At 39.4% G+C, this 23,542-nt stretch overlaps 2 protein-coding genes across 3 annotated transcripts in view; both read right to left on the bottom strand.

Annotated features, from left to right (window-relative positions):
- The window catches only part of LOC125829084 (uncharacterized), a 1,125,066-nt gene that overhangs the window by 532,893 nt on the left and 568,631 nt on the right, over positions 1 to 23,542 (bottom strand). The gene's annotated exons all lie outside the window — the stretch shown is intronic.
- LOC125829036 (uncharacterized) lies at positions 9,064 to 20,267 on the bottom strand. The gene is made up of 3 exons (XM_049508314.1): positions 20,095 to 20,267; positions 19,709 to 20,001; positions 9,064 to 9,227 (listed from the first exon to the last, which is right to left on the bottom strand). Exons 1-3 carry the CDS (start codon positions 20,265 to 20,267, stop codon positions 9,064 to 9,066), a joined length of 630 nt encoding a protein of 209 aa, XP_049364271.1.

The raw sequence follows: 23,542 nt of genomic DNA, 5'->3' as shown, positions 1-23,542 counted from the left end.
CCATGGTTCAAAGGTGGATGAGGACCCGCAATAGTTCATCGATGAGGTATGCAAAATCTTGACCATTATGGATGTTGGTGCTTGTGATAAGGGGGAATTGGCGGCCTACCAACTCAAGGGGGTTGCTCAAATTTGGTTTGATCAATGGAAGGGTGAGAAAGGTAATGACTATGTGGTGTTGTGGGAGGAGTTTAAACTTGCTTTCCTTAATAGGTTCTTCCCTCTTGAGCTTAGGGAGGCAAAGTTGGTGGAGTTCATGAACTTGAAGCAAGGAGCTATGAGTGTGAGGGAGTATGCCCTCATATTTGTCCAACTCTCCAAGTATGCACCTCACTTGGTGGCCGACTCTAGGTCGAGGATGAAAAAATTTGTGATGGGTGTATCCGACTTGGTTAGCGAGGAGTGTCGGTCCGCTATGCTCATTGGAGATATGGATTTGTCTCGGTTGATGACTTATGCCGATCAAATGGAGGAGGAGAAATTGAGGAAGAGAAGGGGGCACGAGGCCAAGAGGGCCTGATTGGAGAATAGGTTTCCTAAGGGTGCTAGATTTCATCAAGGCTGAGGAAACCCTCATGTCAACCGGGGATTTGCTATCAATGTTCCTAGACCTCAAGGGGGAGGTGAAGTGGGTTCTATGGATGTATGCCCTAAGTGTGGGAGGAAGCATGGTGGTCCTTGAATGAAGGGTTCGGGTGCTTGCTTTGAATGTGGAGAAGTGGGTCATAAGAGGTTTGAATGTCCCAAGATCCGCAACAAGGTCCGAAGTGCTAACACTACTCCTTTGGGTAGAGGTGCTTCTCAAAGTGGTGCCCCAAGGGACAATCGATTTTATGCTTTGCATGGTAGACAAGATGTTAATGAGACTCCGGATGTGGTGATCGGTATGTTGCAAATCTTTGATCTTGATGTTTATACTTTGATTGATCCGGGTGCCACCCTTTCCTTTGTTGCCCCCTTAGTTGCTAGAAAATTTCATGTCGAGTCGAAATTGTTGCATGAGTCATATGAAGTATCCACTCCCATTGGTGTCTCTATTGTTGCTAGAAAAGTGTATAGAAATTGTCCGGTTTGCATATTAAATAAGTTGTTGCCTTGTGATCTTGTTGAGTTGAACATGGTGGATTTTGATGTTATTCTTGGGATGGATTGGTTGCATGCATATTATGCTTCTATTGATTGTAGGACTCGTAAAGTCAAGTTCTGATTTCCTAATGAACCCGTCCTTGAGTGGGAGAGCCGGGATGTTGTGGTGAAGGGGAAATTCATTTCTTGCATTAAAGCCCATAGGTTGATTTCCAAATGGTGCTTGTACCATATTGTGAGAGTCAATGATGTAGAGTCTAAAGTCCCTCCTATTGAGTCTATTCCGGTTGTTAATGAGTTTCTAGATGTCTTCCCAGAAGACCTTCCCGGTGTCCCTCCCGAAAGGGAGATAGATCTTGGTATAGACCTCCTTCCCGATACTCAACCTATTTTTATCCCCCCTTACTGTATGGCCCCGGCGGAGTTGAAAGAGTTGAAAGAGCAATTAAAAGATTTGTTAGAGAAGGGGTTTATTAGACCTAGTCATTCTCCCTGGGGTGCTGCGGTTTTGTTTGTGAAGAAGAAAGATGGGTCTCTTAGAATGTGTATTGATTATCGACAACTTAATAGGGTCACCGTCAAGAATAGGTATCCTCTTCCAAGGATTGACGATTTATTTGACCAATTGCATGGGGCTAGTCACTTCTCTAAGATTGATCTTCGGTCAGGGTATCATCAAGTGAAGGTGAGGGAGTGTGATATTCTCAAGATGGCCTTTCGTTCTAGGTATGGGCACTATGAGTTTGTGGTGATGTCTTTCGGGTTGACTAATGCTCCGGCTCTCTTTATGGATTTGATGAATAGGGTTTTCAAACCCTACCTTGATTTTTTTGTGGTGGTGTTTATAGATGACATCTTGATCTATTCTCAGGGTGAGGAAGAGCTCAAGGGTCACTTGAGGGTTGTACTCCAAAGATTGAGGGAAGAGAAGTTGTACGCTAAATATGAAAAGTGTGAGTTTTGGTTGAAGGAAGTTGCTTTCCTAGGCCATGTGGTGTCGCGGGATGGTATTAAGGTGGATCCTAAGAAGACTGATGTTATTAGGAATTGGCCTAGACCTTTGACCCCGTCGGATATAAGGAGTTTCTTGGGTTTAGCGGGTTATTATAGGAGATTTGTGGAAGGGTTTTCTTCTCTTTCTTCTCCTATAACTAATTTGACTCAAAAGAAGGCTAAATTTGTGTGGTCGGATGAGTGTGAGGAAAGCTTCCAAACTTTGAAAGAAAGGCTTGTGTTCGCTCTTATTTTGTCACTTCCGGATGGGTTAGAAGGTTTTGTTGTTTATTGTAATGCTTCCCGCATTGGTTTGGGTTGTGTTTTGATGCAAAGTGGTAAGGTTATAGCCTATACTTCTAGGCAACTTAAGGTTCATGAAAAAAATTACCCAACCCATGATCTTGAATTGGCCGCCGTGGTTTTTGCTTCAAAGATTTGGCGTCATTATTTGTATGGGGTGCATGTTGATATCTTCACCGACCATAAGAATCTCCAATATGTGTTCACGCAAAAAGATCTTAACTTGAGACACAGGAGGTGGTTAGAATTCCTTAAGGATTATGATATGAGTGTTCACTATCATCCGGGAAAGCTAATGTGGTGACGGATGCATTGAGTAGAGTGTCCATGGGTAGCTTGGCTAATGTGGAGGAAGGTAGTAAAGAGTTGGCTAAGGAGGTCCATCGGTTGGCCAAATTGGGAGTTAGGTTAGAAGGGGTGGATAGTGGAGGAATAGTTGTTGTTGATGGTTCAAGGTCTTCCTTGGTTGATGAGGTGATAGTCAAGCAAGATCTTGATCCTTCTTTGGTAGAATTAAAGGCTTCGGTGAGTAGTGGTAAGGTGGAGGTTTTCTCCCAAGGGGGAGATGGTGCTCTTAGGTACCAAGGTAGATTATGTGTTCCTTGTGTGGATGGTGTGAGGGAAAGAATCCTTGATGAGGCTCATAATTCTTTTTATTATATTCATCCGGGGTCAACAAAGATGTATAGAGACTTGAAGGATGTGTATTGGTGGGGCGGTATGAAGAAGGACATTGCAAAATTTGTTTTGGGTTGCCATAGTTGTCAACAAGTCAAGGCCAAACATTAAAGGCCGAGTGGCCTAACTCAAGACATTGAGGTACCTACTTGGAAGTGGGAAGAAATCAATATGGATTTTGTAGTGGGCTTACCCAAGGCTAGAAGAGGCTTTGATTCGGTTTGGGTGGTGGTTGATCGGATGACAAAGTCGGCTCATTTCCTACCGGTTAAAACTACTTGCGGAGCTGAAGAGTATGCGAAGTTGTACATTCATGAATTGGTAAGGTTACATGGGATTCCTTTGTCTATCATCTCGGAGCGTGGTGCCCAATTCACTTCTCACTTTTGGAGGTCATTCCAAAGGGGTCTTGGTACAAAGGTAAAGCTTAGCATGGCCTTCCACCCTCAAACGGATGGCCAAGCCGAAAGAACAATTCAAACCTTGGAGGATATGCTTAGAACCTGTGTATTAGAGTTGAAAGGTAGTTGGGATGATCATCTTCCTTTGATTGAATTTGCATACAACAATAGTTATCATTCTATTATCGGTATGGCTCCTTTTAAGGCACTTTATGGTAGACGGTGTAGGTCACCGGTTGGGTGGTTTGAAGTTGGAGAGGTGGCCTTGTTGGGTCCGGATCTGGTCATGGATGCTCTTGAGAAGGTAAGGATGATTAGGGAGAGGTTGAAAACAGCCCAAAGTCGTCAAAAGTCTTATGCTGATGTGAGGTGACGGGATCTTGAATTCAAAGTGGGTGATTGGGTTTATTTGAAAGTTTCTCCAATTAAAGGTGTGGTTCGTTTTGGTAAGAAGGGGAAATTAAGTCCTAGGTATGTCGGTCCTTATGAGATAATAAGAAGGGTTGGTAAAGTAGCCTATGAGTTGGGGTTGCCCAAGGAGATGGAATTAGTTCATCCGGTATTCCATGTATCGATGTTGAGGAAATGTGTTGGTGATCCTAACGCTATTGTACCTCTTGAGGTTATGGGTGTTGTAGAAGATAATTTGACGTATGAAGAAGTCCCGGTTCAGATCTTAGATAGACAAGTTAAAAGGTTGAGGAACAAAGAAGTGGCGTCCGTTCAGGTGCTTTGGAGAAATCAACAAGTGGAGAGTGCTACTTGGGATGCCGAAGCGGACATGCAAAGACGTTATCCTTATCTATTCAACTCCACTCAAGCCTAAGGTATTAAATCAAGTCCTTTGTACTCCATTGAGTCTTACATTTCAGCCCCTGAATCATTAATGTGCATATATGTTTAAATTGATGAGTTATGGATGCTTTACACTAAGTTTTGAAATATTGAAGTGATCTTTAAATAAAAATTTTGCATTCATGTTGGGGCTGATATGTTCTTACTATGTCTTGCCTTGTACGTCTCTTCCACATTGGGGGACGAATGTTCCCAAGGGGGAGATATTGAAATGACCCAAAAGGTTCTTAAAAATGTGCTGCGGAAGTTACCGGAAACTTGTTTAGCTATATCAAAAAAATCCATTTTGTTTTTCAAAAATTTGACTTCATATTCTTGTTTAGGGGGTCAAATTGATTGGGAAATGGGTCTAACCCAAATTTTAGAGCAACCGTATCAATATCCGAAATTTCCAAGTGAAGCCTTTTTCGAGGGTCTACTTTGGAGGGTCATATCTCCTAGCAAACAAATAATTGGGTGGCCCATACCATATCCATGGAAATCCCTTGGAGTTAGCTACCTAACACACTTCGTTTCACCTCATTCGGAGTTCGAACGAAGAAGTTATGCCCATTTTCGTAAAATCTGTCCGGCAGAAAATGCAATTTCCAGTGAGCGTTTTTACTGTTCACCCGCCTCATTTTTTTTCTAAGTGTTGGACCATTTTTCCAAAGGGCATATGTTATTTCCTATATACCATTAGTTCAATTCCCATCTCTAAAACATTTCCCAAAACACCTCTTCCGTACTTAGACACATTTTCTCTCAAGTTCTCTCAAGAACCCTAATCCAAAACCTTCCTCAAGATTGAAGAGACTCTTGCTCCAAGTTCCAAGCTTCCATTGAAGACACTCTCAAGACCTTCATAAGAACTCAAGGTATGTGGTGTTGAAGTCATGGGTCCTTCCACCCATAGTGCCTAGACTCTATTCTACTCACTAATTCATGGTTTAAGTTAAGATTCATAAATTAGTCTTGTTCTTTGTAATAATTTCCTGCACATTGAATTTTAAACATGAAAAGTGATTGTTTTGAGCATGTTGTGACTCTAGAACTTGAATCTAAATTTTGAATGGATGTGGAGATTTTCATGTGGTATTGTGGGTGTTAAAAGGTGTTGTTGTAGGTTGTTCACTGGTTTGGCTGCATAATTACTACCCTATTTTCCGAGCTCTTTGATTCCATTACATGCCTTCAAGGTGTTTGACAAAATGTCCAACTATGGAGAATTGATGAATCGATGCTTTAAAGCTTGAGTTATGAGATGTATGGCAATCCAGAGATGTGTTGATGACAAACTAAGCTTGTGTTTATGTTCATTCCATATGTGAGATTGCATTAGAGCCTAATGGGAATTTCCTATATAAAGTGTTGAATGACCATGCCCGGTCCGGGGTAAAAGAACCGGACAACCATGTGAGAGGTTTATATCTCACCACCTAGGATGCTTGGGGTGTGACCAACATCAACCATGTGAGAGGTTTATATCTCACCACCTAGGATGCTTGGGGGTGAGACCAACATCAACCATGTGAGGGGTTTATACCTTGCCACCAGGGTGTTCGGGTGTGAACGGCATCCCCCATCCTAAGTTGGGGTTATAGATTGGTTGGATAATGCATACACATATGATATCTACTATTAGTATAGATTTACTTAAACATGTTTTGACTTCACTTTGATCATGCATCCTCATATTGTTATTCTTAATGCCTACGAAACTATTTCTTGTATTTCGATTGTGTCCTTGTCTATTGTTGTGTTGCACCCCGCATACTTAGTACATTCCAAGTACTAACACATATTTTGCCTACATGATGTCACCATGTAGGGATCGGAGCTACTCTTGATCCTTCTCTCCATTCACGTGGCTAGTACGGTGCTTATTCGAGTTTGTTGGTGAGTCCTCAATGATTCGAGGGCTATGTTATGTTTCCTACTCCTATGTTTTGAGACTTTAGCTTGTAATTGTATTTTGACTATGAGAGGAGCCGGTAGTATGTCATGGCCCCCGTCCTATCTATGTATGTAGAGGTGTGCGTTGGATAAGTATTTTGTAAATGAGCTTGACTCTTGTTCTATGATGTCATTTTTAAATTGTTTGCCCTTAGTCCCTATTTCTCGTTAATTAATGTTGATTGTACTTCCGCGACCAATGAAGTGTGATGACACGTTTGAGAGGCTTGTTTGGGGTTCCTTCGGGTTCTTCATTCGCCATGTCACGTCTAGGCCCTAGGCTTGGGTCGTGATATTTACCATGCTACGTGACTACACATCCTAAACCAACCCCTGAAGCATCACAGTATACTGTATACCCCTCTGTGCCTTCCGAAAGTACTAATACAGGTGCGGAAGTTTGCCTACTTTTCAACTCTTGTAAGCTTCTTTCACATGCATCATTACACTGAAACTTAGTTGCCTTGTGTGTTAGCTTAGATAAAGGTGCAGAAATAAAAGAAAATCTTTCAACGAACCATCTATAATAACCTACCAACCTTAGGAAGCTACGAACCTCTATGGGTGTTGTTGGTCTTGGCCAATCTTTCAAGGCCTCTATATTTTGTCAATCAACCCTTATTTCTTCATTAGATACAATATGACCCAAGAACGCCACTGATTTTAACCAAAATTCACATTTGGAGAACTTGGCATACAACCGCCAATCACGAAGAACTTGTAATACTTGTCGTAAGTGATTTGCATAGTCCTCTTCTGATATTGAATACACCAAGATATCATCTATAAATACTATCACAAATACATCCAAGAATGGCTTAAACACCCTATTCATCAAATCCATAAATATTGCCGGTGCATTTGTTAGCCCAAATGACATAATGAGAAATTCGAAATGACCATACCGTGTTTGAAAAGCTGTCTTGGGTATATCCTTCTCCTTCACCCTCACTTGGTGATAACCTAATCTCAAGTCAATTTTTGAAAACCATTTGGCACCTTGTAACTGATCAAACAAATCATCAATTCTGGGATGGGGTATTTATTCTTAATTGTCACTTTATTTAATTGTCGGTAGTCGATACACATTCTCAATGTGCCGTCCTTCTTACGTACAAATAACACTGGTGCACCCCATGTGGACACACTAGGCCTTATAAACCCCTTTTCTAACAAGTCCTTTAATTATTCCTTTAATTCACGTAATTCTGCCGGGGCCATTCTATACGGAAGAAGAGAGATAGGTTGAGTGCCTGGAATTAAATCGATACCAATCTCTACTTCTCGTTCTGGGGTAAACCTGGAAGCTCTTCAGGAAACACATCAATAAATTCATTTACTACCGAAACAGATTGAAGTGTCAGTGGTTCTGCCTCCACATCTCTCACTCTAACTAGATGACATATATACCCTTTTGACATCATGTTCCTCGCCTTCAAATAAGAAATAAACTTACCCCTTGGCGCTGCAACATTACCTTCCCATTCAAGGACTGCCTCGTTTGGAAAGTGAAAGTGCACTCTCTTAGTTTGGCAATCCACTGTGGCATAACAAGAAGCCAACAATCCATACCCATTATAACATCAAATTCAACCATTTCTAGTTCAATTAGGTCATCCAATGTATCACAATTACAAACAGTTACTATGCAGTTACGATAGACCCTTCTTACTATAATAGACTCACCGGTTGGTGTAGACAATTCAAATGGTTTATTCAATAATTTTGGTGTTCTTTTAAGCTTCCCAGCAACTAGTGGAGTGATATACGATAGTGTGGAACCAGGGTCAATTAACACATATACATTATGTGAAAAGATGAACAATGTACCTGTTACTACTCTGTCGACTCCCTAGAGCATATGTGTGATTTTGGATTCCGCTAGAACTAGCTGCTCCTCTAACACCTCTACCACGACCTGTAGGAACCTGTTGACCTCTACCTAAAGGAGGCACCGATGATGACGATGCAATAACTGATCCAGTAGGTTGTGATATATCACCCATGCGCCTTTTATGGCAATCTCTCATTAGGTACCCTGGCATGCCACACCAATAATAGGCATCTGTTCTAATACGACATATACCTAAATGACTCCTCCCACATTATTTACAAGGCTGCCTAAGAGGCATTGATTGGCTTGTATTGCCCTGCTCTGGATATCCCGCTGTCCGTGAACCTTGGCTCTCACTCTTTTGCCTAAACTGATTGCCTCTCGGCCCTCGAAATAAGGGTGGTGCGCTAGTTTTAGAGTAGGTAATTGACGGCATAGCCAGTCTTTTAGAAAACCGAGGCTTAAACTCACCTTGGGGTGGTGTAAACTGCCTGGTAGACCTAGCCCTCGTGGACTTCCCCCTTTATGTCTCTTGTGCCCTTCTTCTCTGCTTTTGATCCTCCTATTTCTGTGCAAAAGATTGCATCCTTGCTATATCCATGTCTTTATTTAAAGAAGCAATAGTACAATATCTAACCAGATAAGAATCCAATCTATCCACATATCGATGAACTCTATCCTCATAGTAGCAACTACATTGGGAGCATACCTGGACAAGGAATTAAATTGGAGACTATACTCTCTCACGCTCATACTCCCTTGGTGAAGATTTAAGAACTAATCTGCACGGGCCTCTCAAATCTCCAATGGCAAATAATGATCAAGAAACGCCTTTTTAAATTCTTTCCAACTAGTTGGAGGTACATCTGTACTCTTAGATTGATTCCAAGTTTCTTACCATAATATAGCCACACCCTTTAATCTATATGTTACTAGCTCAATAGCTTCTTTACCACTCACATGCGTAACATCTAGAGTTCATTGGACTTGATCAATAAAGTCTTGCGGATCTTCATTAGGATCTGACGCAGTGAATGATGTAGGGTCCAGATTAAAGAAATCACGTATCCGCGTGCTAGCTACCCTGTCTTCACCACCAATACCTGCAACTGGGCCTTCTTGCCTTTGACCCTGGCTAGCAACTATACGAGTCAATAATTGAACCGCATTCCTCAAATCTTGCTCGGTAGCATTAATAGTGGGTTCTTAAGGTGCAACTTCCCTCCGTAGAAGTTCTAGAGATGGAGGTGTCAGGGAAGTCTGTGATAGCGACTCATCTTGAGCCTCACTTTGAAAAACTTGATTAAGTGGTGGTTGGCTGGTCCCTTCTTGGGTAGCCACATCTACTTGCTTACATATACTTTTACTCCTCGTAACCGACATCTTTGCTATAATAAAGCAATTCAGAAGTTATATACGATTCTCCTACAAAATTGGTTTTATCGCACGATCTAAGAAATGAAAACAAAGAAACAATTCCTACATGTCTCATAGCTTCTTGTTTATAAATGTGGTGCACAACACATCCATAAGAAAGAATCTACACAGACACGTTTTTGTAGATTCCCTAGGATGACCTGCTATATTACCACTTTTGTCCGCCCAAAATCCCGTTAAGGCAGACCGGCACCAGTTGCCAAGAAGGCACGGGAGGACCAACCTATAATCATGCTCTATTTACAAACATTTAAAGGTGCTGCCATAGTGGATAACATGTTTTCATGAAAGTAGGTAGTACTAACAAGCCAAAACAAAGTGCACATGACTTGGCCCTTAGGCCCATATGTCTAAGAGACGAGACACAACCACACTTTATTATACATAGTCTACAAAGCCTCTAAATGATACAACAATATGGGGTTAAGGTCGGGACAGGCCCATCCTTACACTCAACTACTATACAATACCAAAATACATGCTATAGACTCAGAAAGCCCCGAATAAACAAGGAGATCATCAATAGCCGTTGCTGGGGAGATCTACTAGCTCCTTTACCTGCAGCATGAATTGCAAGTCCCCCCGAGAGAGACGTCAGTACGGGAGAATGTACTGAGTATGTAAGGCATCAAGTACTATATGTGAAATAAGAACTCAAATGAAATCATATACTAATGTAAGGATACAAGACCACCTTTGTTCATATTATGGAATCAGGTACTTTACATTCTTTTCTTTACTTTATCATTCTTTACCATACACTCTGTGCACAACATATAATAAAAATGACCAGTTGATCAGTGGTAGACATATAAATCGGGATTGACCCATGCTAGTCTTTCCTTTAACCACTGGGATACCACCCGTAATATTGGGATCGACCCATGCTAAGTGATTCTTCCACCCCTGTGATACCACCCATCGATAAGCAGATTCATTTAATATCTTTCCATTAACATTTGAGATGATTCTTTTGGTGGTCATAACATTTTGAGTTGTGGGACTATGTAGTCAACAAGTGACGTGTAATAATCATATATGCAAGAACAACAACGTAAAGAGTAGTTACACAATTAGTGAAATGCATAGGAGCTGAAATAATAGATGGACCTTATTTAGTGAAAAGGAGAACTCATGCAGGGTATTCAATGTATATGTACAGATTTGACAAAGAGTATGCATTAGAATGCGCAGACATGTTAAAGAGTGATAAGAAGGTCATAAGTTGTATTGGAGATGGTAGGCTGCCGCTATGTGTCGAGGACGAGTCTAGATTTCATGCCTACTACTAGGAAATCGAAAAGCCATACATACCTTGATGTACCACCTTGTAGTTACCTTGAAGTACCTTCCTTTCTTTTCAAATACTTATCTACAATAGAGTAGGTGATAAACTAGTATTAGTACTTACTAAACATGGTTAGGCAATCCAATATCACTCAACAATAATGCTCGGGCAGCAAACCCATAATTACCAAACTAAGGGTGTTCTTTCAACCCCACCTTCTTTTATTGCATATGTACACTACACAACTATATTTCAATATCAACAATTCACACCCTTTCCAGACATCAACCAAGCTGTCCCCAATACGTTTACATATCACCCTATCCCAAAACAGTCGTAACAATCCAACATAAAATAAAGGACGTGAAACCATAGTTTCCCATCATCATCCTACTAGTTCTTATCAATAGTATACTTAAAATATCATATTGAGACTCGTGTTTAAGGAAGACAAAGATAGTGTCAATCACTTTACCTTAATTCTTATAACTCGTTTTCTTTTAACTTTAACTCTTTAATAAGTTGAGCTTCCCTTGCAAGGGCTTGGGTTTATCCAAGAACCCTAGGAAACTTGTGGCTACCGCTATGCTTTGAAAGAGAGAGGAGAAGCTTAGAAAGAAATCTAATTTTTTATCTATTCTTAAAAGTGAGGAAATGGCCAGCAACTTGGGGATTATAAATGTCCTATTTTTCCCCACCTCTTATGGTTTAATATCAGCAACTAATTTGTCAAATTGGTCCAAGTAGGTAATGTATCTACTTGGAATTATATACACACAAAATGGGCCCTTTATGTACTCATCTTGGCCTGCAATCTTTCCTCTTTCTAATATTAAGCCATGGGCCAGAATTATACCCTTAATTTAGGCCTTAGTCATTATTGGGCTCAAGTAGTTGTACTTGGACAAATTGGTGTGAGGCCTCATCTCCATTCCCTTTTCCGTTTTATTTAATTTGGGCCTCAAGTGAGCCCACTAATGCATAAACTAATCTTCCCCATCTACCTAGCCCATTTGAGCTAAGAAAGTAGGTGACACCTGCTAGCTTTATAAAGTCCAACAAGCACCTCAATTCTTTTATTCATTTTCCGAGCGTAATATCCTTAGTTTAGCTCAAAACCTATATACACTTGATCACCTTAACTTTTAGACTTACATACAGCCCTTCGATCCTGAATTTAAATACTTCTAAAGTTTGATGTTCACTCGATGGTACAATATTGCAACGTACGGGAGTTACTCTTATAGCTTCTTTATTGTCACCATTCATCTAGGGAATCAATTTCATTACTTATACCACCAAGCTAAATAAAGTTCCATATGTGTAGGACTTGTACACGTAAAATACGGGGTGTTACAAAAATGGCGCAACCAGAAATCGTACACCGATGTTAGGAGAAGGCAGTTAGATTTCTTATTATATGATTGGGTATACTTTAAAGTTTCCCCCATGAAAGGTTTTATGAGATTTGGCAAGAAGGGGAAGCTGAGTCCCCGGTATATTGGCCCTTACAGAATATCCAAGAGGGTTGGTAATATAGCTTACGAGTTGGAGCTACGACAATAGTTGGCCGCGGTTAATCCGGTATTTCAGATCTTCATGTTGAAGAAGTGCATGGGCTATCCTTCATTGAGCATACCAACTGAAAATATTCAGATCAAGGTAGCTTATCGTATAAAGAGATTCCGGTTTAGATTCTAGATCGCCAAGTTCGCAAGTTGAGAACAAAAGAGGTAGCATCAGTCAAAGTTATTTAGAGGAACCAATTTCTTGAGGAAGCTACTTGGGAAGCTGGGGAGGATATGAAAAAGAGATATCAACATATTTTTGAGTCCGAAGAAGTTCCAAATTAAGGTACTAATCCTCTTTTTAGTACTCTTTAATTTATAAGTTTGCATGTTGTGTTGCATTGTGCTTGTTGGGTGTTTGAACTTTATGTTTGATGTGACACCATTAGCATCCTAAGAGTAGGCTCATTCAAGGAAGAATGTTCCCAAGGGGGAGATATTGTAGCACCCCGTAACTAGAAACAACATGAATTAGAAAGAGCCAATTTTGGAAAGAAGGAAAACATGGAAAATTTGGTTAAGGTTAGGTTTGATTTTTTGGTCAACTGCAAAAGACTATAACTCCTACTTCAGGATGATTTAGGTATGCTTTTACATATCATAGGAAATATCTTGGAATAATCTTTCCAACACCTCCGATTTTTCCCGATTCTGAGTTCGTATGAGTGAGATATGCCCATTTGAAGTTGGGCTACTCAAATAAGAAAAGTCTAAACCAAATTTTTGAAGGGCATAATGGTCTTTTCCTTACCCAATTATTTTATTTAATTTTTGGGTAATTATTGGGGTCTAAACTGATCTTAGTGAATTTAAGCTTTTGGAAAAAGAGTTAGGGTTTTGAGAGAAAAGAAAAGAGGAGGAGCGAGAATCATCAAGTTCTTCAAGAATCGCTTGTTGATTTTGTCAAGGGCTGATCCCTACAAAGTATGTCAGATCAATAGCATTGGTTTAGTTTACCCAAGCGCCAATCATGATTTGTTTAAGCGAATTTAAGCTCTTGAAAGCTTAGAAATTGAGATCTTTTTTGGGTTTGTTTAATTTCCTTCGAATTCTTGATTCATTGAAATTGTTGAGGAGTTGTTTGATCCGAATCCATCATTTTAGGTGTGAATTCAATTATAATATTTAATATATTGATGGTATAGGTGATTCCAAGTGTTTGGGGAAAGAACCAGGTCGAAATATGGGGTTTACAGTTGAAAAACGAAGAAGAAAAGTCAGAGGCACCTGGGGAGGGGCATGGGGCGTCGACTCTCTCATAACCCCAAGAAGAATTGTCTAATCTATTGACTATGGGGCGTCGCCCCTCACAGAACCCCAAGAAGGGTTCTTTGAACTTTGGGCTCTGGCACCCTACGCCTCTTAAAGCACCAAGGACGCCAGTTCACCCTATTTTCCCCTTTCTTTCCGTACTAGCTCCTTAGTAACGTACCTATGTTTTCCGATCGATCTCTATACTCTAAGGTACGTCTAAACATCATGGAATCATCGATAAATATGAGATCATGAACCTTGAATCTATAATCCAATTCAAGGAAAGTTAAGATCAAAATCAAGAGAAGTAAGAATCAAGTCAAGAAAAGTTCTTAGAGTTTTCCAAAAGTCTTTTCCAAATGTGTTAACTTTGTTTTAAGACTTAAACTTCAAGTTGAGTAAAAAGTAAAGATTAAAGATTGAAGTTCATTTCTTCGAAGAAATATATGGGGACTATGTATATCCAAACAGTTTTAAAATGTTTTCACATTTCAACAAGAAAAGGAGACCTTGACTTCCAAAAGGCCTTTGAGCTAGTCTTCAGAAATGAGTAATCGCTTTCTAAATAAGCAAGAGAGGAAACTTAGGTTTCCAAGATAGCCTTTGAGCTATGTTTTTGAGAAATTATCTCAAATCACATAAAGAAGTTTGTTTTTAAACATAAGAGCTAGTATCATATTTTGGGAGTAGTATTGAGCATCGATATGGGAGAGAGTTCAGACAACACACAACTCCCATAAACCATGTAGCCACCATGGGTAGAAAAGGGGTCATACTTTTTAGATGATTCCTTGGTGCTTTTAAGCATAGACTAGTGGATCCATTTAGTGGTTTAGGTTCTATACCCTTGGCAAGGTATAGGATGATCCTGGAAGTGTGAGACAAAACGTTGTATCATCACAATAGCTCTTACGTGATTGTTGTCGATTAGAGAAACTCCCAGAAAAGTAATTGTATTCATATATACATAGTTTATTTGTACTTTTACATACATCTCAGAGTTATATAATATTTTTGCATACAGACAGAATTGACATCCATGATTTAAATAACTTTTCTTTATATTGCACTTGTTTAAAACTGCTTTATATTGAAATGAGTTCACTTATGTGGAGTTAAGTTGAGCGAGATAAGTTCTTCAATTCCTTTCAAGCTTATGTCTTGTTTTAGAATTTCCCTCGCATACTCGTACATTCAATGTACTGATGCCATTTGGCCTTTATCTTCATATGATGCTACCACATGTAACCAGGATCAACATCCAGCGTATCGTTGATCCAGTTGAGCACTCAGAGTCTTGTGGTGAGCATCCTTGCTTTCCGGAGGATCCATTAGCTCATTAGGATGTCGTGGGTCTTGTCCCGACATCCATCTCAGTTGTTTAGAGGCTTCATAGACAGTCAAATGTTAGTTCTTTAGTATTTTCATTTTCATTATCTTATGTTGAGAGTTGAGTTTTCCTAATTGGCTAGTAGAATGTTTTATTTATAACATTCTAAGTTTTATATGAGTTATCTTTGATAAGTTACGTCTTCCACTGAGTAAGTAAGCCAGGGCAAGGGTTCACTTGGGGCCATCAATGGTTCACGAGTGCCAGTCCCACCCAGGGTGTAGGCTTGGAGTGTGACACTTTTGGGTCGCTTTGGCTAGGGTGGTGCCCCAGGCCCCTACCCAGATCCACTCCCACTTTGCTTGCTCGGTTTTCAAATCTAAACCCACTATTTCAACTTGGTTCTTTGTCCAAACGCTTAAAATCGACTATATCCTTGATATATAAAAGATTCAACTTGAAATCACACCTAAATACATGAATCAACCTCAAGAACCCATAAGGTTTCAAGCGAATTTACATCAAGAACTCATAGGATTTACTTTCAAATCAATATACCTTCGCTGAATTGAATCATGATTGGCGCGTGGGCAAACTAACCCAATGCTATGTGATCTCACATACCTCGTACGGATCACCCCTTGACGAAATCCACAAGCAATTCTTGAAGAATTTGATGATTCTTGCTCCTTCTCCTCTTTTCTCCTCTTCATTTCTCTTCTCTCAAAACCCTAACTTAGTTTTCAAAAGCGTAAACTGACCAAGTTAAGTTGAGAGCCCAATTAAATTCCTAAAAACGAAATAAAGTAATTTGGTATGGAAAAGACCAAACAACCCTTCCAAAATCCGTATTACACTTTCCTTATTTGAACATCCCAACTTCCAATGGCCATATCTCACTCATATAAACTAAGAATCGTGCAAACTCAGCAGCGTTGGAAAGATAAATCCAAGATATTTCCTATGGTATCTTTAAGAACACCTAACGCATCCTGAGCTAGGAGTTATGTTCATTTGAAATTGACTAAAAACTCAAAGTTAACATAACTTAACAAATTTCCAGATTTTTCATTCTTTCCTAATATGACTATTTCCAATTCTAACTCTTGCTAGTCCTTTCAATTAGCGAGATGTTACAATATCTTCCCCTTGGGAACGTTCATCCTCCAATGAGGTTACTCTTACTAGGCTAAGGGTGTAACACCAATAATTCAGTTCAAACACCCAACAATCAAATCTAACACATAAAGTATACAAATTATAGAGTACTAAGAAGAGAATTAGTACCTTGATTTGGAATAACTCCGGTTTCAAAGAGATGTCGATACCTCTTCTTCATATCTTCTTCAGTAGCTTCCTTAACAAATTGGTTCCTCCAAAGAACTTTGACTAATGCTACTTCCTTAGTCGTCAACTTGCAAACTTGACAATCTAGAATTTGAACCGAAATCTCCTCAAAGGATAAGCTATCTTTGATACCAATATCTTCAGTTGGTATGATAAGTAAAGGATCTCCCATGCACTTCTTCAACATGGAAATATGAAATACCGGATGAACCGCTGCTAACTCTTGTGGTAGCTCCAACTCATAAGCCACTTTGCCAATCCTCTTGGATATTCGGTAAGGACCAATATACCGGGGACTAAGCTTCCCCTTCTTAAAAATCTCAAAACACCCTTCATGGATAAAACCTTCAAGTAGAATCAATCATCTAGTTCAAATTCTAACTCTCTCCTCCTAACATCAGTGTAGGATTTCCGATGACTCTGCGCTCTTTTCATATCTCTTGAATTAGTTTTACCTACTCCATAGCTTGATGAACTAAATTTGGTCCTATCAACCTAGCTTCACCAACTTCAAACCATCCAATAAAAGATGTGCATCCTCTCCCATAGAGAGATTCATAAGGAGCTATTTGGATGCTAGCATGGTAATTATTGTTGTAAGAAAATTTAGTAAGAAGTAGGTGATCATCCCAATTACCTTTAAAATCAATCACACAACCCCCTCAACATATCCTCTAAGGTATGAATAGTGCACTCTGCTTGACCATCTGTCTGAGGATGAAAGTTATTGCTTAAGTTCACCTTTGAACCCAATCCTTTTAGGAATGACTTCTAAAAATAGTGCAATAAATTACGCACCTCTGTCTGAAAAAATGGAGACCGAAACCCCATGGAGTCTAACTACCTCTTGAAAATAAAACTTAGCATAATCTTCGGCTGAATGGGTAGTCTTACCGGCAAAAAGTAGGCTGATTTTGTCATTCTCTCAACAATCACCCAAATAGAATAATTTTACCTGAGAGACCTTGGCAAATCTGTTATGAATTCCTTATTGATCATCTTCCACTTCCATTCTGGGAGTTCAATATTTTGAGCCAAACCTCCGGGCCTTGGATGATCTACTTTAACTTTTTGGCAATTCGGACACTTAGCAACACACTCTACAATGCTCTTCTTCATACTACTCCACCAATAAATTTCTCTCAAATCATGATACATCTTTGTGGTACCCGAATGGATAGAATATCTGGAGCTGTGAGCTTCCTCCATGATCCTCTCTTGGAGTTCATCCAACCTTGGTACAGACAATCTACCTTGATACCTCAATACACCATCTACCCCTTGTCCAAAACACATTAATTTTTTGTTATGAACATTTGCCTTCAATTCAAGCAAAATGGGGTCTTGATCGTGCTCTCCTTTCACTTCCGACACTAAAGATGATTCGGCCCTAATCATCACCATTACTCATCCTTTTGTGGAATCCATTAGTCTAACTCCCAATCGCACATCTCTTGCTATCTCTTTCTATCTTCCTAAAAATGGGTGGTACTACCCATATAGAACCTGCTCAAAGCATCAGTAACAACATTAGCCTTACCTGGGTGATAAAGAATACTCATGTCATAATCCTTGAGTAATTTTAACCACCTCATTTCTCTGAGATTAAGCTCTTTCTGAGTAAACACATATTGAAGACTCTTGTGATTGGTGAACATACCCACATGAACACCATAAAGATAATGGCGCCATATTTTAAAGAAAATACTACGACAACCAACTCTAGATCATGTGTTGGGTAGTTCCTCTCATGAAATTTCAACTGTCTGGAGGCATATGCTATAACCTTGAAATTATGCATTAACGCACAACCCAAACCAACTCTAGACGCGTCCCAATATACCACTAAACCTTGAGTACCTTCTGGTAAGGTCAAAACTGGGGCAGTAGTCAACCTCTTTTTCAATTTTTGTATGATTTTCTCACGAGCTTTAGACCATTGAAATTTCACTATTTTCTGAGTTCACTTGGTCAAAAGGGATGAAATAGATGAGAACCCCTCTACGAACCTCCTATAATAGCCATCCAAACCCAAGAAACTTCTAATATCAGTTGGAGATGTGCGTCTAGGCCAATTCTACATTGTCTCTATTTTTTGAGTAACATCTTTAATTCCCTCTCCAGACACAATGTGGCCTAAGAATGCCACAGACTCAAGCCAAAATTCACACTTGGAGAACTTGGCATACAACTCTCTACCGTTTAAAGCTTGGAGAACTATTCTAATATGACTATCATGATCTTCTTCATTCCTCGAATATATTAGTATTTCATCAATGAATACGATAACAAACATATCTCAGTAAAGTTTGAATACTCTATTCATAAGGTCCATAAATGCGGCAAGCGCATTGGTCATACCAAATGACATAACCAGAAACTCATAATGACCATAACGGGTCCTGAAGGCCATCTTTGGAATATCACATTCCCTCACTCTTAACTTATAGTAGCCTGATCTGAGGTCTATCTGAGAGAAACAAGTAGCAACTTGAAGCCGATCGAAAAGATAAACAATTTTCGGAAGAGGATATTTATTCGCTATGGTAACCTTGTTCAACTAGTGATAATCTATACACATTCTAAGGGAACCATCTTTCTTTCTCGCAAATAAGAGCAGAGCACCCCAAGGTAAGACACTTGGTCGAACAAAACCCTTATGAAGGAGATATTTCAACTGTTCTTTTAACCCTTTGAAGTCTATTGGTGCCATTATATATGGCGGAATAGAGATAGGACGACTATTTGGAATAATGTCTACCAAACTGTATTTCTCTCTAAGGAGGGACTCCGGGAAGATCATCAGGAAAGAATTCTAGAAACTCTTTTACTACTAAAACTGACTGAATAAGAGGTATCTCAACACAAGAGTCGTTAACTCGGAGTAACTGATAGGCACACCCCTTGGAAACTAACTCTCTTGCCTTAAGGTACGAAATAAAATGACCCTTAGGCAATGTTGAACTACTTTTCCACTCTAAGACTAGCTCATTTGGAAACTTAAACTTGACAACTCGAGTTCTATAATCAATGGAGGCATAACAGAGATGAAGCCAGTCCATTCCAAGAAAAATAACAAACTTTGCCATGTCTAATTCAACTAAATTAGCCGTGGTGACCTTGTGATTGATGGAAATGACACAATCACGATATACTCGCTCAGCTAGAATAAACTCCCCAATTGGTGTAGAAACACAAAAGGGTTCACAGAGTTTCTCACGAAGAACATCAAATTTTTTTGCAACATAAGGAGTCACAAAAGATAAACTTGCTCCTGGGTCTAGCAAAACTTTAACATTAAGAGTAAAGACTTTGATCATACTATTAACAACATCTGGAGAATTTTCTTGCTCTTGGCGACTAGTGATCGCATAAAGGCAGTTTGCTCCTCCGCAGTACTGGAAGTAGCTCCTCTAGGAGTAGCCCTGTCTAGTGGAGCAACTGATGAAGATTGGACTCTATTTCCTTGATTCACATTACTTTGCCGATTCTTAGGGAAATATTTCATGAAGTCACCCTCTTGTCCACACTTAAAACAACATGTGGAGCCATCACGACATTTACCTCGATAGGTTCTACCACACTTAACACATGCAGGAGCCCAGTTACCTCCTTCTGCCACAATACCCTGAGACTGTGCAGGTCTAACTATGGAAGGCTGTGAATTCTCACTATTATACTCACCTTTATTTCTGGGTACAGGTGCACTAGTAGATGATGGAGCAGGTTCCTTCTACTTTTGTTTGAAAGAAGACCAGTTCACATTTTTTTTCTGCTGCCCGAACGCATTCCCTGTCGTAGCCTTCTTGTTTCTAAACCCCTCTCTATCCCTCAACTTCTTTTCCTCAACGTGCTGCACATAAACCATCAACCTTCCTATATCAATGTCCCCAATTAGCATAGCTGCCTTGCCCTTTTTGCTTGACAGAGGAGACAACCCAACAACAAAAAGACTCATTCTTCTTCACATATCTGCAACTATCTTCGAAGCATATTGGGACAGTTGGGTGAACTTTAAACCATACTCATGAAAACTTAATGTATCCTTCTTAGGAGTGAGAAACTCTCGTACCTTGGCCTCTCATAGTTTTTGAGGAAAGAAATGCCCCAAGAAAGCCTCCTCAAACAAGCCCAACTCGCAGGTAGTGATCCCTCAACTCTACCCTTGTTCCACTGGTCAAACCAAGTCCTAGCAACATTCATCGGTTGATATGTAACTAGTTCAACTCGCTCAGCATCATCAATGTGCATGACCTCAAATACTTTTTGCAGCTCCTCATAAAGTTCTCTGGATCATAAAAAGTGCTTGAACTAGTGAAACTTGGAGGATTCATCCTCAAGAACTCAGGAATCTTCAAAGTATCATTCCATTCTTGTTGGTTTTCTCTCTTTCCAACTTGGTTGGTCACAACTTGACTCAACATTCTTATCGCATCCCTGAACTACGCATTTGTAACTTCCCCTTGGGGTTGCACTTTAGGTGCATTAGGTACCCTTTGCTCCTCAACATTCTTCCTAGTAGGACAACCTTAGGCGGCTCTTTGTGGAGGCATGGTTAACTGAAAAACACGTGCAAGCATGAATTAGAAAGAGACTTTATAAAGATGAACTCTATCGCACGAAATGACTGTGAAATAAGTGAGAATTTTTTAACTGTCGCAGCATCCTAATTACAGATGTGGTACGCTTCACACCGATAACTAGGACTCTACAGACACGGCTTCATAGACTCCCTAAGACTCTTGAACTATGTGCTCTGATACCAAGTTTGTCATGCCCCGAGCCTACTCCCTTGGTGGGACTGCCACTTCAGATACATTTCTGGCCCCAAGTGAATCCTTGGCCTAGCTTACTTACTCAGTGGAAGACTTAAACATAAGAAATAATTTCAAACAAGAAACTTATGAATAAATCTTAGAATGTATTTAATGGAACATTCAATCTAGCTAATAAGGCAAACTCAAGTCTTTAAACAACATCTGAAATGGATAAGACTAAAGAATTATAACTACTCATCTATAAAGCCTCTAAAACAAAGAAAGATGTCAGGACAAGACCCCAAATCATCCTAAAAACTGAAATACTAGAATGCCATGTAAAAAGTAGCCCTCTGGAAAGAAAGGAGGCTCACCAACAGACTCTAAGTGCTTGACTAGATCAACGAGGCGCTGGATGTTGATCCTAGTTACCTGTGTCTGTATCATAAAAAGATGCAGGCCTAAGGGCATCAGTACATTGAATGTACGAGTATGAGAGGGCAATACTATACATAACATAAGCTTGAAAGGAATCTAAAAGAAACACTTACCTTGGCTTCACTCAACTCGTGAACAACTTAACTCAAATGCAAGGTACTCAACAATAAATAGAGTGGAGTTGTACAAAGCATTTAAAGCAGTAGGTATCTATTAAATTTGTTACATAAATTCAATAAAAACTCAATTTACTCATATAATAAAGTAACATAGTTTATGTGGGTGTTTCTCTAACCAACAACCACCACTATGAGCCTAAGTGGTGATACAACATCTTGCCCACGCTGCCCGGACTTTCCTATACTTTGTCGTCATATAGAATGCCTTAACTAAGTGGATCAACTAGTCTATGCTATAAAGTACTAAGGATTCATCTAAAAAGTATGATCCTTTTCTACCCATGATGGCTACATAGTTTATGGAGACATGAGTTCTTATGAACTCGCATCTCCATATCAGTGCTCAATACTACTCCAAAAATATATTTTTAGCTCATATGTTTTTAAAACAAAACTCCTTTTTGGTTTTAGATAAATACTCAAAACTTAGCTTAAAAGCTCTCTTGGAAATCGGTGTTTCCCTTTCTTGTTGAAATGTGAAAACATTTTAACTCTTGGGAATACATAGTTCCCGTATAATATTTGAAGAAATGAACTCTTACTCTTACTTCTTTACTAAACTCGAAGGTTAAGTCTTAAAACGTTAGTGAAAGACTTTTGAAAACTTTATGAACTTCTCTTGACTTAATTCTTAACTTCTAGACTTGACTATTAATTTTCCTTGAATTGAATTATGGATTCAACGTTCAAGATCTTATGTTTATGGATGATTTCATGATATTTAGACGTGCCTGATAGTGTTGGAATCAACTTAAAAACATAGATACGTTTCTAAGGAACTAGTAAGGAAAGATAGGGTAGAAATAGGAAGAAATGGTGTCCCTGGGACTCTGAGAGGCGTGGGGCGCCAGCCCTTCAATTTTAGGGGCTGGGTTGAGGTACTCTAGCTGGCGTGGCACCCTAGAGCCAAAATTATAGAGACCCTTTTGGGGCGCTCTGGCTGGGGAGGCGCCTCAGGCCCCTGCTTAGGTGCACTTCAACTTTTCTTGCTTGTTTTTCAACTTTAAACCCCCTATTTCAACTTGGTTCTTTCCCCAAATACTTAGAATCGACTATATCCACAATATATACAAGATTCAACTCAAAATCACACCTAAATACATGAATCAACCTCAAGAAACTTCAGCAACAAGAACTCATAAGGTTTCAAATGAATTTACATAAAGAACTCATAGGATTTATTTTCAAATCAATATAACTTCAATGAATTGAATCATGATTGACACATGGGTGAACTAACCCAATGCTATGTGATATCACATACCTCGTAGGGATTACCCCTTGACGAAATCATAAATCATTATTGAAGAACTTGACGACTCTTGCTCCTTCTCCTATTTTCTCCTCTTCTTTTCTCTTCTCTCAAAACCCTAACTTAGTTTTCAAAAGCGTAAACTGACCAAGTGCAGTTTAGACCCCAATTAAACTTCTAAAAATGAAATAAAGTAATTTGGTAAGGAAAAGACCAAACTACCCTTCCAAAATCCGGATTGCACTTTCCGTTTTTAAACATCCAACTTCCAATGGTCATATCTCACTCATACGAACTAGGAATCACACAAAATTGGCTGCATTGGAAAGATAATTCTAAGATATTTCCTACGGTATCTAGAAGCACAACTAAATCTTCCTGAGCTACGAGTTATGATCATTTGAAGTTATCTAAAAACCAAAACTTAACATAGGTGAAAAAATTTCCAAATTTTTCATTCTTTCTTAAAATGACTATTTGTAGTCCTTTCAATTAGCGAGATGTTATATTAGAACTTAAAGATACTACTCCTCTCAAAGATACTCAGTTTATGGAGTTCATGGAGAATTTACGGATAGATTCGCAAATGAACTCATCAAGAACTTAA

Source organism: Solanum verrucosum, unplaced genomic scaffold (assembly GCF_900185275.1).
Source record: "Solanum verrucosum unplaced genomic scaffold, falcon-dt-bn FXZP01000007.1, whole genome shotgun sequence".
Classification (NCBI taxonomy): Eukaryota; Viridiplantae; Streptophyta; class Magnoliopsida; order Solanales; family Solanaceae; genus Solanum; species Solanum verrucosum.
Note: the sequence above shows the minus strand (reverse complement) of the source record. Positions and strands in the feature narration are given on the sequence as shown.